This window comes from Typopeltis vanoorti, chromosome 4 (assembly GCF_054136105.1).
Source record: "Typopeltis vanoorti isolate ZY-2024b chromosome 4, IOZ_Tvanoo_1.0, whole genome shotgun sequence".
Taxonomy (NCBI): Eukaryota; Metazoa; Arthropoda; class Arachnida; order Uropygi; family Thelyphonidae; genus Typopeltis; species Typopeltis vanoorti.
The window spans coordinates 49,392,024-49,405,143 of NC_143552.1; the positions used below are offsets into that span (position 1 = coordinate 49,392,024).

General features: G+C 35.9%; 1 protein-coding gene across 3 annotated transcripts in view; it reads left to right on the forward strand.

Moving 5' to 3' along the window:
• Positions 1-13,120, forward strand: part of alpha-Cat (catenin alpha) — a 610,048-nt gene that overhangs the window by 220,643 nt on the left and 376,285 nt on the right. For 2 of the 3 annotated variants that reach the window (XM_090391790.1, XM_090391791.1), the window contains exon 4: positions 7,646-7,824. In XM_090391790.1, the coding sequence (XP_090247916.1) occupies positions 7,646-7,824 (179 nt within the window). The remainder of the gene's footprint in view (positions 1-7,645; positions 7,825-13,120) is intronic. The other variant, XM_090391792.1, reaches the window with a different exon arrangement.

The following is a 13,120-nucleotide window of genomic DNA, read 5'->3' on the forward strand; positions in this document are numbered from 1 at the left end:
TAGAACTAACTTCTCTAATCTGTTTCCTGCTACAAGATAATCTTCATTCCCTAACCATTCTAATTATATTAAGTGCTGAATTCATGCAGCTGTTGTTTAGATTAGGATTATTGATCAAAATTTCACAACCTTCCTTCAGTTTGTGTTAACTTTACCAAAATTATTAAATTTAAAGTGTCATTTGTGTTCTTTTTTTTTTTTTTAACTTGATCTAGTGCACTTGTAACTTACCTTATATTCATAGTGAAACTAGACACACAATTCCAGTCCATAAAAATAGAGCACAAACAACACTGTTGCTAAAGCAGGCCTCTCGAATCACGCTCTTAACAACCTGTAACAAATTGATTGGAAAGTTACCTATTCTTTACATTATACAGAAATCTGGTATAAACACAAACTGAAAGAAGCCTGTGAAATTAAATTTTGATCAACAATCCTAATCTAAACAATAATGGCGGCATAAAAATCCCAAAAATTTTGGATGACACACATTCAGCCCATGTAAGTTCTTTCAAGTTCTTCATCAAATCCTTACTTTTGGACTTTAAGCAATAATTTCAGCCCTTCTTGGCCACCATCTGTGCTGTTTTTGTTCTGATTTATCTGTGAGTAATTATGTGGGGAGAATGTTGCTCTCTAGCTTAATATTATATCTCTTACAGATTGTAACCTAACAGGTGACAGGACTCTTAGCTTTGGTATTGTAAAGGTTTTTTTTCATCAGAGGTCAGGCCAGTAGTGTTGTGTTAATGGTTGACGAAATTAGTTTGACTTTAGCATACTTAGCAGATTGTGATGTAACTTGCTTTTTTGTACGGAGGCTGTTCAATAAGTTATAAGACTATATTTATACAGAAAACAGATTACCTTTAATTGTCATCATTTACATGGTCTTTTTCAAAGTAACTACCGTGAGACACGATGCATTTGTCCCAACATTGCATCCACTTCTTAACACATGTGAAAGTCCGTTTTTTGAGAGTTCTTTCAAACCGCCTCCGCAGCTTTTACACATGCTTTGCTACTTTCGAAATGGCGGCCTCTTAGTGGTTTCTTGAGCTGAGGAAACAGCCAAAAATCGCACGGTGCGAGATCAGGACTGTATGGAGGGTATGAACATAGGATAACTATGTTGTTCTTCTGCAAAATGTCCACTACACAACCAGCAATATGTGGCCTTGCATTATCGCGGTGCAATAAGAAGCCATTCTTCAGCAATGACCGCTTGCTTTTGACATGCTGTACCATTGTCCGTAAAACATCCGCATAGTATATGAGCCGTTTACAGTATTCCCGGGTTCTACAGCATGTTGATAAACAATGCCTTCATAGTCAAAAAACATTATGGTCATAACTTTACCAGCCAATTTTACAGTTTTTGCTTTCTTGGGGGTAGGCGAAGACGGATGCTTCCATTCACTGCTTTGTTGTTTCATTGTAGGGTCATAGTGATACAATCAAGCTTCATCTACTGTAATGCTGCGTTTTAAGAAGTTGTCGCCTTCTTGTTCCAGTCTTTCTTTCCATTCTGTGCACACATCCACTCGATGCTGCATTTGCTCCGGTGTCAAGAGTTTGGGAATCCATCGGATGCAAACACGTTTCAGTCCCAAATGTTCAGCCATGATTGAGTGAACACTTCCCACAGAAATATTCAGGACAACATGCAGCTGGCGTACTGTAATTCTGCGATCCTCCTTGATGATAATCGCTGTGTTGATTATTGTCTCTGTGATGGAGGTTGAAGGTCTTCCCTCACGTTCAATATTTTCCACATTTTGCCTTCCTTCCTTAAAAGTTTTATGCCAGCGAAAAACACTTGCCCTCGACATTGCTTCATCGTGGAAAGCTCCGCATATCATGTTAAAAGTGTCTGATGCCGATTTTTGCAAATGCACACAAAATTTAATCACATAACACTGTTCCAAGGATGCTTCCATTTCGACTACTGGTCGCGGCTTGTAGGCATGCCGAAACAAGCTTGCGTTTACTCACGTGACACTCTGGCACATCGGCCCGTATACACCATCTATCAACCTCTTTTGTTAATACAGACAGCAACATTTTTTTATTCCACAGAAATTAATATTGTGATGAGTGGTTTCGCGATGCTAAAATTAGTCTTATTACTTATTGAACAGCCCTCGTATATATGGTATACTCCAGATGATGATGACCTTGATATGATAGGTCAGGTGATTATTATGGTTTATATTAAACTCAAGTTTTAGTATAATATGATAGTTATTTTCATAATTTTTTAATAATGAATGCTGATCACAGTGTAACTATGAAAGAAAGGTTTAATCATTATGGTAGGTCTTTTATCTGTTACACCATACACTTCGTGGAAACTCAGGTATTTTTCATCCCAGAAGTTAGGCAACCTGGCCAGAAGATGTGACAGTAAGACACTGACTTCATAGCTTTAGTTGCTTCATCCCTAAGTCAAGTAACTCAAAACAGCAGCAGAAGACCATGCTGCACATACAGAGCTGAAAGTTTTGAACTGGCAATTCTGTCTTAAATTTAAAAAAAAAAAAAAATGATGTTTATTAAATTATGTAAAATTTGGATCTCTTCCTAATCCCACTTCTCACTAGGATAAAAAAAAGAACCATTACCTTAACAACCAAGAAACAATTATGAACTGAGGTGCTGTTTCATAATGAACATCTGTTAGCCTTCTTTTGTGTAGCATTTGTTAGAACCTGGAAGATGTCGTGCCAGTAGTGAATCATTAGATTTATTTAAATACAGCAATCTCTCGATTAATGCGCTCCCGATCAGTGCGTTTTCGATTAGTGCATCATTTTTTTTTTGATACCCAAATTTGATTAGTGCACCTATATACATCTTAAAAATAAATGTTACAGATTTTAAAAATGTTCTATCTATGCATTTTTTATCGCTAACTATTTTAAAAAAATCACTCATCAGAATGAAATAATTTAGTTACTGATTTGAAACATTTTACAAAGTTATTTTTTAATGGCATACTGCACTATTTCCATGTACACCATGTTCCAAATTTACCATCAAAATTTACGTCGTCTGCTTTACATAGCATTTTGCTGATCATATCTCAGGCAATTGTTTTCCTTACTTTTTTTATTTTAAATTATTTTCCTAACCTTAATCATGAGTAAAAGAATTAGTGACCAAAAAACACAAGTGTGAAAATGATTCGAAAAGTAATCTGATTGGAAGAAAAACTTGAAATAATAAAGAAAAATGAACAAGGCGAGTCCAGAGCAAAGATAGGACAAGAACACAAAAATGAGTGAATCAACTGCTGAATACAAAGAGAAAGGTAAGGCTGCTTGAAGTTCATTCTGCATGCACTGAAAATCAAAGTATTAGAATGATTGAATTAGAGAGACTTCTTTTTACATGGATCGAAGATTGTAACCAAAAACGGATCCTTCTAAACACTGGCCTTATTAAATCAAAAGCATTGTCTCTTTGCAACCTGGAAAGAAAGGGCTATCAATGATGGAAAAGAAGAATTCCACGTTAGTGCTGGTTGATTTGAGTGTTTCAAAAAGAGAAATAGCATACATAATGTTCTAATCACAAGCGAAGCTGCAAATGCAGATAAGGAGATATCCAGAAATTTTGAAGAAAATTGTGTAAGAAGGTGACTATCGTGATCATCAAATATTTAATGTCGATGAAACCAGCCTTTTTTTGGAAGCGAATGCCTTCCAAAACTTTTCTAGCCAAATCAGAGAAATCTCAGCCTGGTTATAAAGTCACAAAGTCAAATGAAATTACTGCTAGCAATCTGCGAGCCATTTGGAAGCACATTCTTCCACATTGCGCAAATAATTTCAGAGGCTTTTCAAACGAATCTAAGTTAATTAAATCTCATTCTGAGATGAGTGATTCTGACCTGCAAAATTTAGATGCACAGTGGGAAGATCCTGAAGAATATGAAGATAATTTAATTACTGACAAGCCCAAAGAGGTTTCACAGAAACAATTTGAAAATAGTTTTCGTACAGTCAAAGTTTTTAAGCAGCAATGCTTAGAGACCGACCCTGGTGAAGAGAGAACCATGACAGTATGGCCCAATTGCAGAAGAGGCAATAGGGCCATACTGTCAGTTGTATGAAAAAAAGAAACAGAATGCCCGCCAAACTACATTAAATCAATTCTTTGTTAAGAAGCAGAATAATAAATTTATATTCTGAATATGTTTTATTGTCTTTCAGCTTCATGGTTTTCCTTTAACTAGGCCCTGAGACATACCTTAATTCTTTTATTAAAAAAATTAAGGGTCAAAAAAGAAATCTGAGGAACGAATTATACATTTTCCCATAGGTTATTATATTCGATTAGTGCGTTTTTGATTAATGTGCCTGTTTTAAAGAACGCATTAATCAAGGGATTGCTGTAATTTGTTTTATTTGCAGTTAGGTGCCTATATTGAATTACATCTTGACTACAGTTATGGTTTAGATATTGAAATAATATCATAGATGGGTTGTGTGGTGTGCAGTACTTTACCATGATGAATCCTTGGATGCTGTTGTTAAATCCTGAATGAAAGAGAATTTATTCTAAATTATTTCATTCAGATCTAACAAGTAACAAAATTCCAGGAGCAATATTTGTACATTAGTAAAATTTAAAGTTGATTGTGAATTATCGATAAAATTCATAACTTAAATATTTTCCTTATGCCTTGTACTGTTATTAGTTCTTGTAAAGTTATCAGAACTTGAAAATATGTTAGGATTATATTAGTGTGTGAATATCTGAGTCATACTACTAGCAAACTAAGGAGATTAGGAATGAAGGCCTGAGGCAGTCACGTACACAAGGACTGAATTGTGCGCAGAAGTTACCTGTAAACACGCTAGGAGGAGTGACGGCACTGGGTGCAAGAAAATTTAGGTGCCGAGAGAAAGAATGTGATGTAAGAGGGAGAACATCGTGACAAAGATATATAAAGCTTGGCGACGCGAACTCGAGGCTTTTTCTCCCTTGTTTTCCTGTTGTGCTGGTCAGCTAGTTCTGGTTTTCCCGAGAATGGTGGTAGGAGTACGATCGAAGCGGACGATGTCGGTAGGCAGCCCGGTGGTCAAGCAGAAATCCAGTTTGAGTACAGACCTTGACTCTGCGGAGAATGCAGCGTAGACCGAGAAGTTATGTGGGACCACTTGATCCAACCGGCAGACCAGATTTGCGTACACCGAAGGAACTGAGTTGTGACAGAACCTGCAAGTCCGTTTTATTAGGAAGAGTTATGCAGAAGTAGGATCAATGAGACCCAGACATCCTACAGAAGATCTAGGAGAAAGCCAAAGAATTCCAGAAACCCGGTAAAGTAGTATCTTATTCAATTTACTTGTGTACTTAGAGGAGTAATAGGAATTTGAGAAAAGAACTGATTAGTTACTAGATTTACAGTGTGTGATAATACTTCAGAAAACCAGAATCTTAACGGCGAACCGTAAAGTTATAGGATTGAGAATTGTAAGAAATTGTGTTAAATGAATTATATATGACTCTGTTAGTTCCTAGTCCTGAGAATTATTGAATGATTAGCGAAATGTTAAGCAATTAGAAGGAGTTTAAACTTAGCTTTATAAGAGATATCGAATTGTGTAATGAGATGTAAAGAATGACCTGGAGATGTTTTGTTAACTAACGTTAGCCTGCTTGATAGTTTTAGTTTTTAACCACATAAATTTTATTTGTATCTTCAGTTCAATGAATAAAGCCATTTTTTGCCAATTAAATAGCCTGCCTGATCTTGGTCTCAATGCACCACTCATGAAAATTTGAATCTGTGCAGAATTAATGTTTAAAGATAGCTATGACTGCAGATAAATTTAAGATTTGTATGACATTAAAGTTTGGAACAGAAAATATAGGTTTAAGGAATAGTGTGCATTTCTGATTGCTAGATCCTTGACAGTGAAATTTCTTCTTGTCTAGAATTTTGGATGGCACAGCATAATCAAATAAATTTTTCCTAAATTTGAAGAAGGATTAGCACCAGAATTGAAACAAAGGAATTGGTTCTTGTCAGAGGCAATCCCTTTGTCAGCTGAGTTTTGCACACTCTATCAGTAAATTAAGTGGCAGCCAAGAGTTGATTGCGTGACTTAGAAAAAGTTAATTAATAGATAAAAAAACGTCATATAGAAGAACAATAAGTAGAATTAAAGCATAAAGATCAATGATTTAAATACACATCATACATATTTTACACTGTGGAGGTGTCATATTATCTGTTCCATTTATTACTTTCTTTATGACATAAGGTTTGCTAAGGAATATAATTCTTTATCTTTTCTTTGTCTTGTATGAATCTTAAAACCTGCAAAGATTATTTTGATTGATTTTCAGTTTGGATTATCTTCCAGTGAATGTTAAAAGCTTCACTATTTTCTTCTTTACTGGTATGAGTAAAAATCTTGGAATGTCAAGTATATTTTTGCAGAAACCTGTAAAAACCTGTAACCACACCATTAGTCTTATCCTCCCTAAATTGAAGCATATGTTTCTGACAGTGTTGTATTAACTACATTGTTAACTGCAATTTTATTATTATTATTATTTCATGATACCTCCAAGGAGTCCAAAGATTCATCGAAGGAGGGCACCTATTCTACAACTCTGTCTCCACCACTTCCATCCGTCACCATCATCTAAACCAGTGGCATCCACTGCCCACCTCCTACCACTAGTATTTTTTGTTTGTAAATTGTGTGTGTCCTGAAGGCCGATTTGTCTGTATGTGGGATGAAAAATCTCAGTTTCCGAGCGAAAAAACCCTGCTACGTCAGATGTAGAGAGGGAAGATACAGAAAGCGTAGATTCAGAAGAACCAGTATTGTTGCATTTTATATATATATATTCGATCCATTCTTCTCTTGTCTAGAAGAATGGATCGAAATCAGAAAAGACCATTGTATCTTTTCTGAATAAAGGTCTCATCTTGAAGTGATTGACAAAAAAAAATAGCCAAGCTTTTTTCCATTTACACTTACATGGTTAGTAGTCTCAGTGAGGAATTTGTGCACACAAGTACATTTTCAGAACATATTAACTTGCAGACATAATTTTTTTAATGTGTGCATAGAGAATGCTCGTTACTGTTATGTGCAAGAAATATTGCATACATTGCCAGAATTATATTCATCGTTTGGTATATTTTTCTCACTTCCTTTGAAAATTTTCTGTCTTTATTTTCATTGATAACCTAAAACTAAGGGAATGTCTAGATAAACTCAAACATTCTATTAGTTTTAAGTAATGATACTGTTCCTTTATATAAAATACTTTGTTTAATGTTATATGTTTGGCATGCTTTATTATATAGACATACATATTTTAGTTATTTTTGTAAGCCGTCATCATCTGATTGTTATTACCAACAGTTTGTTTAAAATTCAAATGGGGAAGGGAAATCTACAATGCAAAGGATATTAGGTACAAAACAAGAATTTCGGTGACAGTCAAAATTTTACTTGGCTGGTGAAAACTGTGCTCTTTTATTTATCTGTTTATTCATTTTTTTACAATTTTTTGACTAAGTGAAAATAGTATACATATCACTAAACATAATTAGAGATAAAAAATTATCTCTTTTGCTGTTATTTTTTTTTTAATGTGTCTCAATTAGTGGGCATTTCAGGTGAAGCCATGAGTAAAGCTTCTAGAGAATTTGCAGAAGAACCATGTTCATCAGTAAAGAGGGGTACTATGGTAAGGGCTGCTAGAAACTTGCTGTCAGCTGTTACACGCCTTCTGATTCTTGCTGATATGGTTGATGTTCATCGATTATTAAAGTCTCTTCGTTCGGTAAGTTACCTATTAATCTTACTGATACATTAAGCTTTTTTTATACCTATAAAAAATTTTTCTTCCCTAGACTTATATATTTTATATAAAAATCTTTTATATAAAATTAAAATATAAAATTTTATATTTAAACCTATAAAAAAATTATTTTTATAGGTAGCAGTACTGAGACCATTTCAAAATGTCCCATCATTACCATAATTATTATTATTATTACACGACACCTCCAGGGAGTCCAAAGACTTATCGAGAGAGGGCACCTACTCTATAACTCTGTCTCCACTACTCAATCTGCCAACTACAATGAACCGCAACTACCATCATCATCATCTACACCAACGCCATCTACTGCCCACCACCATCACTAGTATTTTCACAGAAAATAACAAACATTCATGCCCACGTCGGGATTTCGAACCCACAGCCTTTTGTTTGTAGAGAAGCAATGCTAACCACTCGGCCAGCCAGGCTGGCAAACAGAAATTGTCATGTCAGCTTGGGAACCCAGGGTTCCCAGGTAATAACTGCCTTAGGTTTGCTTAACTTCAGGGATCAGAATTGGTGCTTTCAAACTGATTTGGCCACTGTAACATCATAACCGTAAGTTAATAAAGAATAGGTTCTTTGATGCCAAAGTACTCTCCCCTAGACTTATATATTTTATATATAAGTCTAGGGGAGAGTCCCTAGACTTGTATATGAAATATATAAGTCTAGGGACTTTATATATAAGACTTTTATATAAAATATATAAGTCTAGGGGAGAAACGTTATTTTATTTGGAGTTGTCTGCCAAAACATTAATTAATCTGATATTACATAAAGATCATTTGTCTATAGTTGATCTCATTTCCCATTGAAGCAGAACGCGTCTGAGAAGTAAAGAGGGATAACTTGTTGCTCTCTCTCTCTTTATGATTGCATAAATTTTGCATGCAGCATTCACTATGGAAATTCCTCTGTAATTCTCATGTTTAGTTTTATTTCCCTTTTATGTAAGGATATGATGAGCTCTATTCCAATCCCTTCTGATTTGCAAAGAGCTTCTCCATGTGCTCCACACACATATATATATATATATATATGTGGAGTATATATATGTATGTATATATATTGTTTATGATTATACAGGATATACAGGACCTAATAACACTACAGTGCCATGTGTGGTGTTAGATCTTGAATAAGGACCTTTTCATCAAAAGGATCATTCATATAAGATTTAACAAGAATACAATAATAACCAAGAAATACTTTTACTGTTAGTAAAGAAATAAATTGTTAATAGAGAAACATAATTGAATTACCTTAAAATGAAATACAAAAAAAAGGAGGAATTTGTCTGTCTAAATAGAAATATTGTTGTTTGAAAACACTAGTAAGAAAAATACTCTGTGCAAAATGTATGTCAATGCAAACAAAAGTCCAAAGGTTGCGTGTGAGTTACCCACGATAAGCGTAACGGCCGAAGCGAAGGCATTCGTGAAAAGCGAATTGAACTCGTGTTCCCCGAAAAGAGTGCTCTTGAGGAGAAGAGTTGTGACTAAACAACTTAAGGACCAATAAGAAGGCAGCATGAGAAAACTTTCTCAACGAAAAGAGGGTGCAACAAGAGAGAATAAATGCGGGTTCACACAGGTTTCAACCCCCCCATTTTTTCTGTTCCTGTTTTCATTCGGAACCACGATGCTGACCAGCAGAAGGGAATTCTATGGCATTGGATGGCAAGTTTCTCCCTGTTGCTGACTGGCGAGCTGTACGCAAGATGGCAGCGTCCTCCGACTCGGGCCATTGGTAGAAGTGCTACCGGAATGAGACAATAGAAAGTTCCTCCAGGGAGACGGTCATTTTGACAATAGTGACCAGCAAGATGAGCATTTGCCCAGCAGAGTGCAGAAAATGGTTGTACGTGATGAGCGAAGTGACCTCCACGTGAACGCAACCCACCGAAGCAGTAAAGTATCTAACAGTAAAGGACGGACAAAAGGGACACAGTAACCTCGTGCGGTGGTGGTAACGTACAGAATTCTCTTATTTTATTAAGAATTAGCACTAGAGGAAAGGGGTGAATCAATTTCTAGTTGGAAGAAAAATGGCCAATTGCCTAGAGAACCTTTTGAATAACTTATATGAATTGTAACTTGTTAGCTCCATTGGACTGGTAATCGGAGGACTTAAGTTCGTGTGTGAGACCTAATTAATGTGGTGGGGTCTGTGTGTTAGCATTTTAAGTTAAACTTGTATTTTCCCATGCTAAGTTTGTTTTAATTGACCAGAGGATATGAGTTATGTTCATTAACTAGAGTTATGTTTAAACCTAATTGTAAACTCATTAGATCTTTAATAAACATGTTTTACTATGTAAGCCTGAGTTTTGCTTGAGCATGAGACTAATTTACGCTTATAAAAGTTTGAACCTATGCATACGCGGAAGGTATAGAATAATTAGAAAGGATAGGGCCATGACTGCAAACTGAGATCTCTATAGACGCTATATATATTTAACGAATTTAGGTAGCTGTTAGAACTCTGGGAAAGTTTCTCTCAACAAGAATTCTTCTGTCCTAGAACTCTTGACTGGTGCAGCTGGAACAAAGAAATTTGTCAGAGTTCGAAAAGTAGACAGCCCCAGAGAGATAGACTGGAGATCTCATTCTTAGTTGGCACAAGAAGGGATAATAGTAACATAGATTTAAAGAAAAACCATGACGTAACAGTGGGTAAATGATTAAAGAGAAAGAAGTAGTCTAACCTGATATGTTTCGTAAAGAGTTGGGGGTTCTGCTCAGTGGGAAAAACCAGTTTTGGGGAGATTGCTCCAAACAATTAAGGTGGATGTAAGTACTGTAGTATTCTGCTGCTCAGCACCTGCTGTTTGGTTTCCGTTTGATGGTTAATTTCGATGGAAAAACACTCGCAATAACAGTAAATTAGGTAGCACAAGTTTGAAGCAGCTTATTCACCGACGCCACCTCAAGTGCAAGATTAGTGCACTAGATTGGAGATTAGCTGTCTGATAGATATCAAGCAAGTTAGTATGGTAAGCACGATATCGCTGAAGTGAAATGTCACTAATGGTGTTCACCAGGGGTCTTTTTTGGGACAGTTGCTGTTTAGTTTGTGACCATGTGAGCAGTATTCTAAACATGGGTGGATTTGTGATTTGTGTAGAGTGAAGAGTTAGTTGGGTGTAAAACAGGCTCTTGAATGAAAGATAATGCCATGTTTCTTGGATGCTGAGGAGGCTTTTGATGTGATGTGTTTGTCATGAAAGACTGGAGATAAACGCTCATCCAAGCAAAGTGATCTGATCTTGTTGAGTGATTTGTGTATTAACTGTGAGGTAAGGTTAGGTGATCTGTGATCTCTTTTGTGTGAGAACAGGCAAGACTGCCTTTTGGTGCCATTGAACATAAGGTTGTCCTCACCCCCATTGACCATTGATTCCTAGTATGTAGAACAATGTTTAAGGCACTAGTTGTAGATGATATTGTAGCCTGGTATGTCAGAGTACAGCACGGTTTGTCAAATGAGGGATGAGTGAAGAGTAATATCATCTACAAAGCTGTGGATAGGATTAGTGGTTATTGTCAGTAGTTCATTTATGTACAGGAGAAAGAGAGTGGGTGATAGGACAGATCCTTGAGGCACTCCAACCCTGGTGGTAAAGCTTGAAGAGAGGTGAACCGTCTACCATGACTTGTAGAGAACGACCAGAGAGAAAGCTGGCTACCCAGTTATGGAGAGTGGCAGAAAGACTAAAGGATGGCAATTTGTTTAGTAGACCTCATTGCTGCACACACAGATGAAAGCTTTGGAAATGTCAAGGGCGACAGCACAAGTTTCTCTGAACCTTTTCATGGTACGTGTCCAGTGTTGGTGGGTGATGTAAGCTACAAGGTCAGCTGTGGATCTTGACTGGCAGAATTCGTACTGGTGGTTGCTGATTAATTGGTGGCCTCTAATTAGTGGAGGAGTTGGCTATTGATGACTATCTCAAGTGCCGTAACGAGGACATGGCAAAAGAGGCGCCCACCGCAAGCGCAACTAGGTTTGGGGTTGCAAAACGTATAACATTTTTGTCATTTTTGGATTGGGGGATGCAAGTTAGACACTTGCCACAGGTGCTTCATACCCTTGTTACATCACTGACTATCTCCATTATTTTGGAGAGCAGAGAGGGGATGGCAATTGGTTGGTAGGTTGACAGTAGACTTCTATCATTCTTTTTGAAATAGGATGGATGTGAAATTGCTTCAAAGCATTGGGTTAAATACCAGAGATGTATAATAAATTACAGAGATGATGCAGGATGGGTGTTGTCTCTGGAGCACAATGCTTGAGAATTAATGATTCTGATGACCGGGTCTTTCTAACTAAGGGGGGCTTCGTTTATACCGACTGAACTATGGAGTCTCCATTATTAACAATGGTAGTAATAATAGTATTAGTATGTGATGTCCACGCATACACATGCACTGATTATATGGGATTTTTAATCAGTGTGTGTGTGTGTGTGTGCATTCATTTAAAATGAATTTTTAATTCATTTAAAATGAATGCAAAAAAATTCATTTTAAATGAATTTTTACTCCAATTCGGTATTTGAACCTTTTACAAAGGTTTGTTGAACTGATCCAGTTTTCATTTCAGCTATATTTGGGGCTACAAAGGGACAGTGTTTTGAAATTTCACATTACAATAACTCTCGGACTTGTTGGAATAGGCACAATTTCACAATTTGTGAAATACACAAGAAGTCTGTGTGGTTGTTTTAGTTCCAACCAAATTACTTTTATTAGAAAATTTTGGCAAAGGAGTTTTGAAATGATATTAATAATTCTACTCTGACTGGATGAAATTTAATGAAATTTTATAGAAGATCTATATAAAAATTTGCCTGTTTTGAAAGATATCTGACCATTGTTGTTGTAAAAAAAAAAAAAAAAAAAAAATTAGAACGAACTTTTTTGTCTACAGATAAATCACTATCAATACAGTGGAGCAGTATATACAGTAATTTGTTCTAAAATACAATAAATTAATTATTACTTCTCAGTGACATTTACATATGTTGCCTGCATCTTGGATGACATTGGGTATTCTTACCAAACTCTTTAAAACAATAGTTTTCAAGAAAATTAATCTTTCAATGAATTATGAAGGAATTCATTGAAAAATTATTAGTAAATTGTTTTTTCGATCAATAGTGATGGATTGTTTGTGTGATGAACAGTCATTTGACGAATTATTTATTTGATAAATTGTATTTTCAATGAATTGCCATTTATTAAAT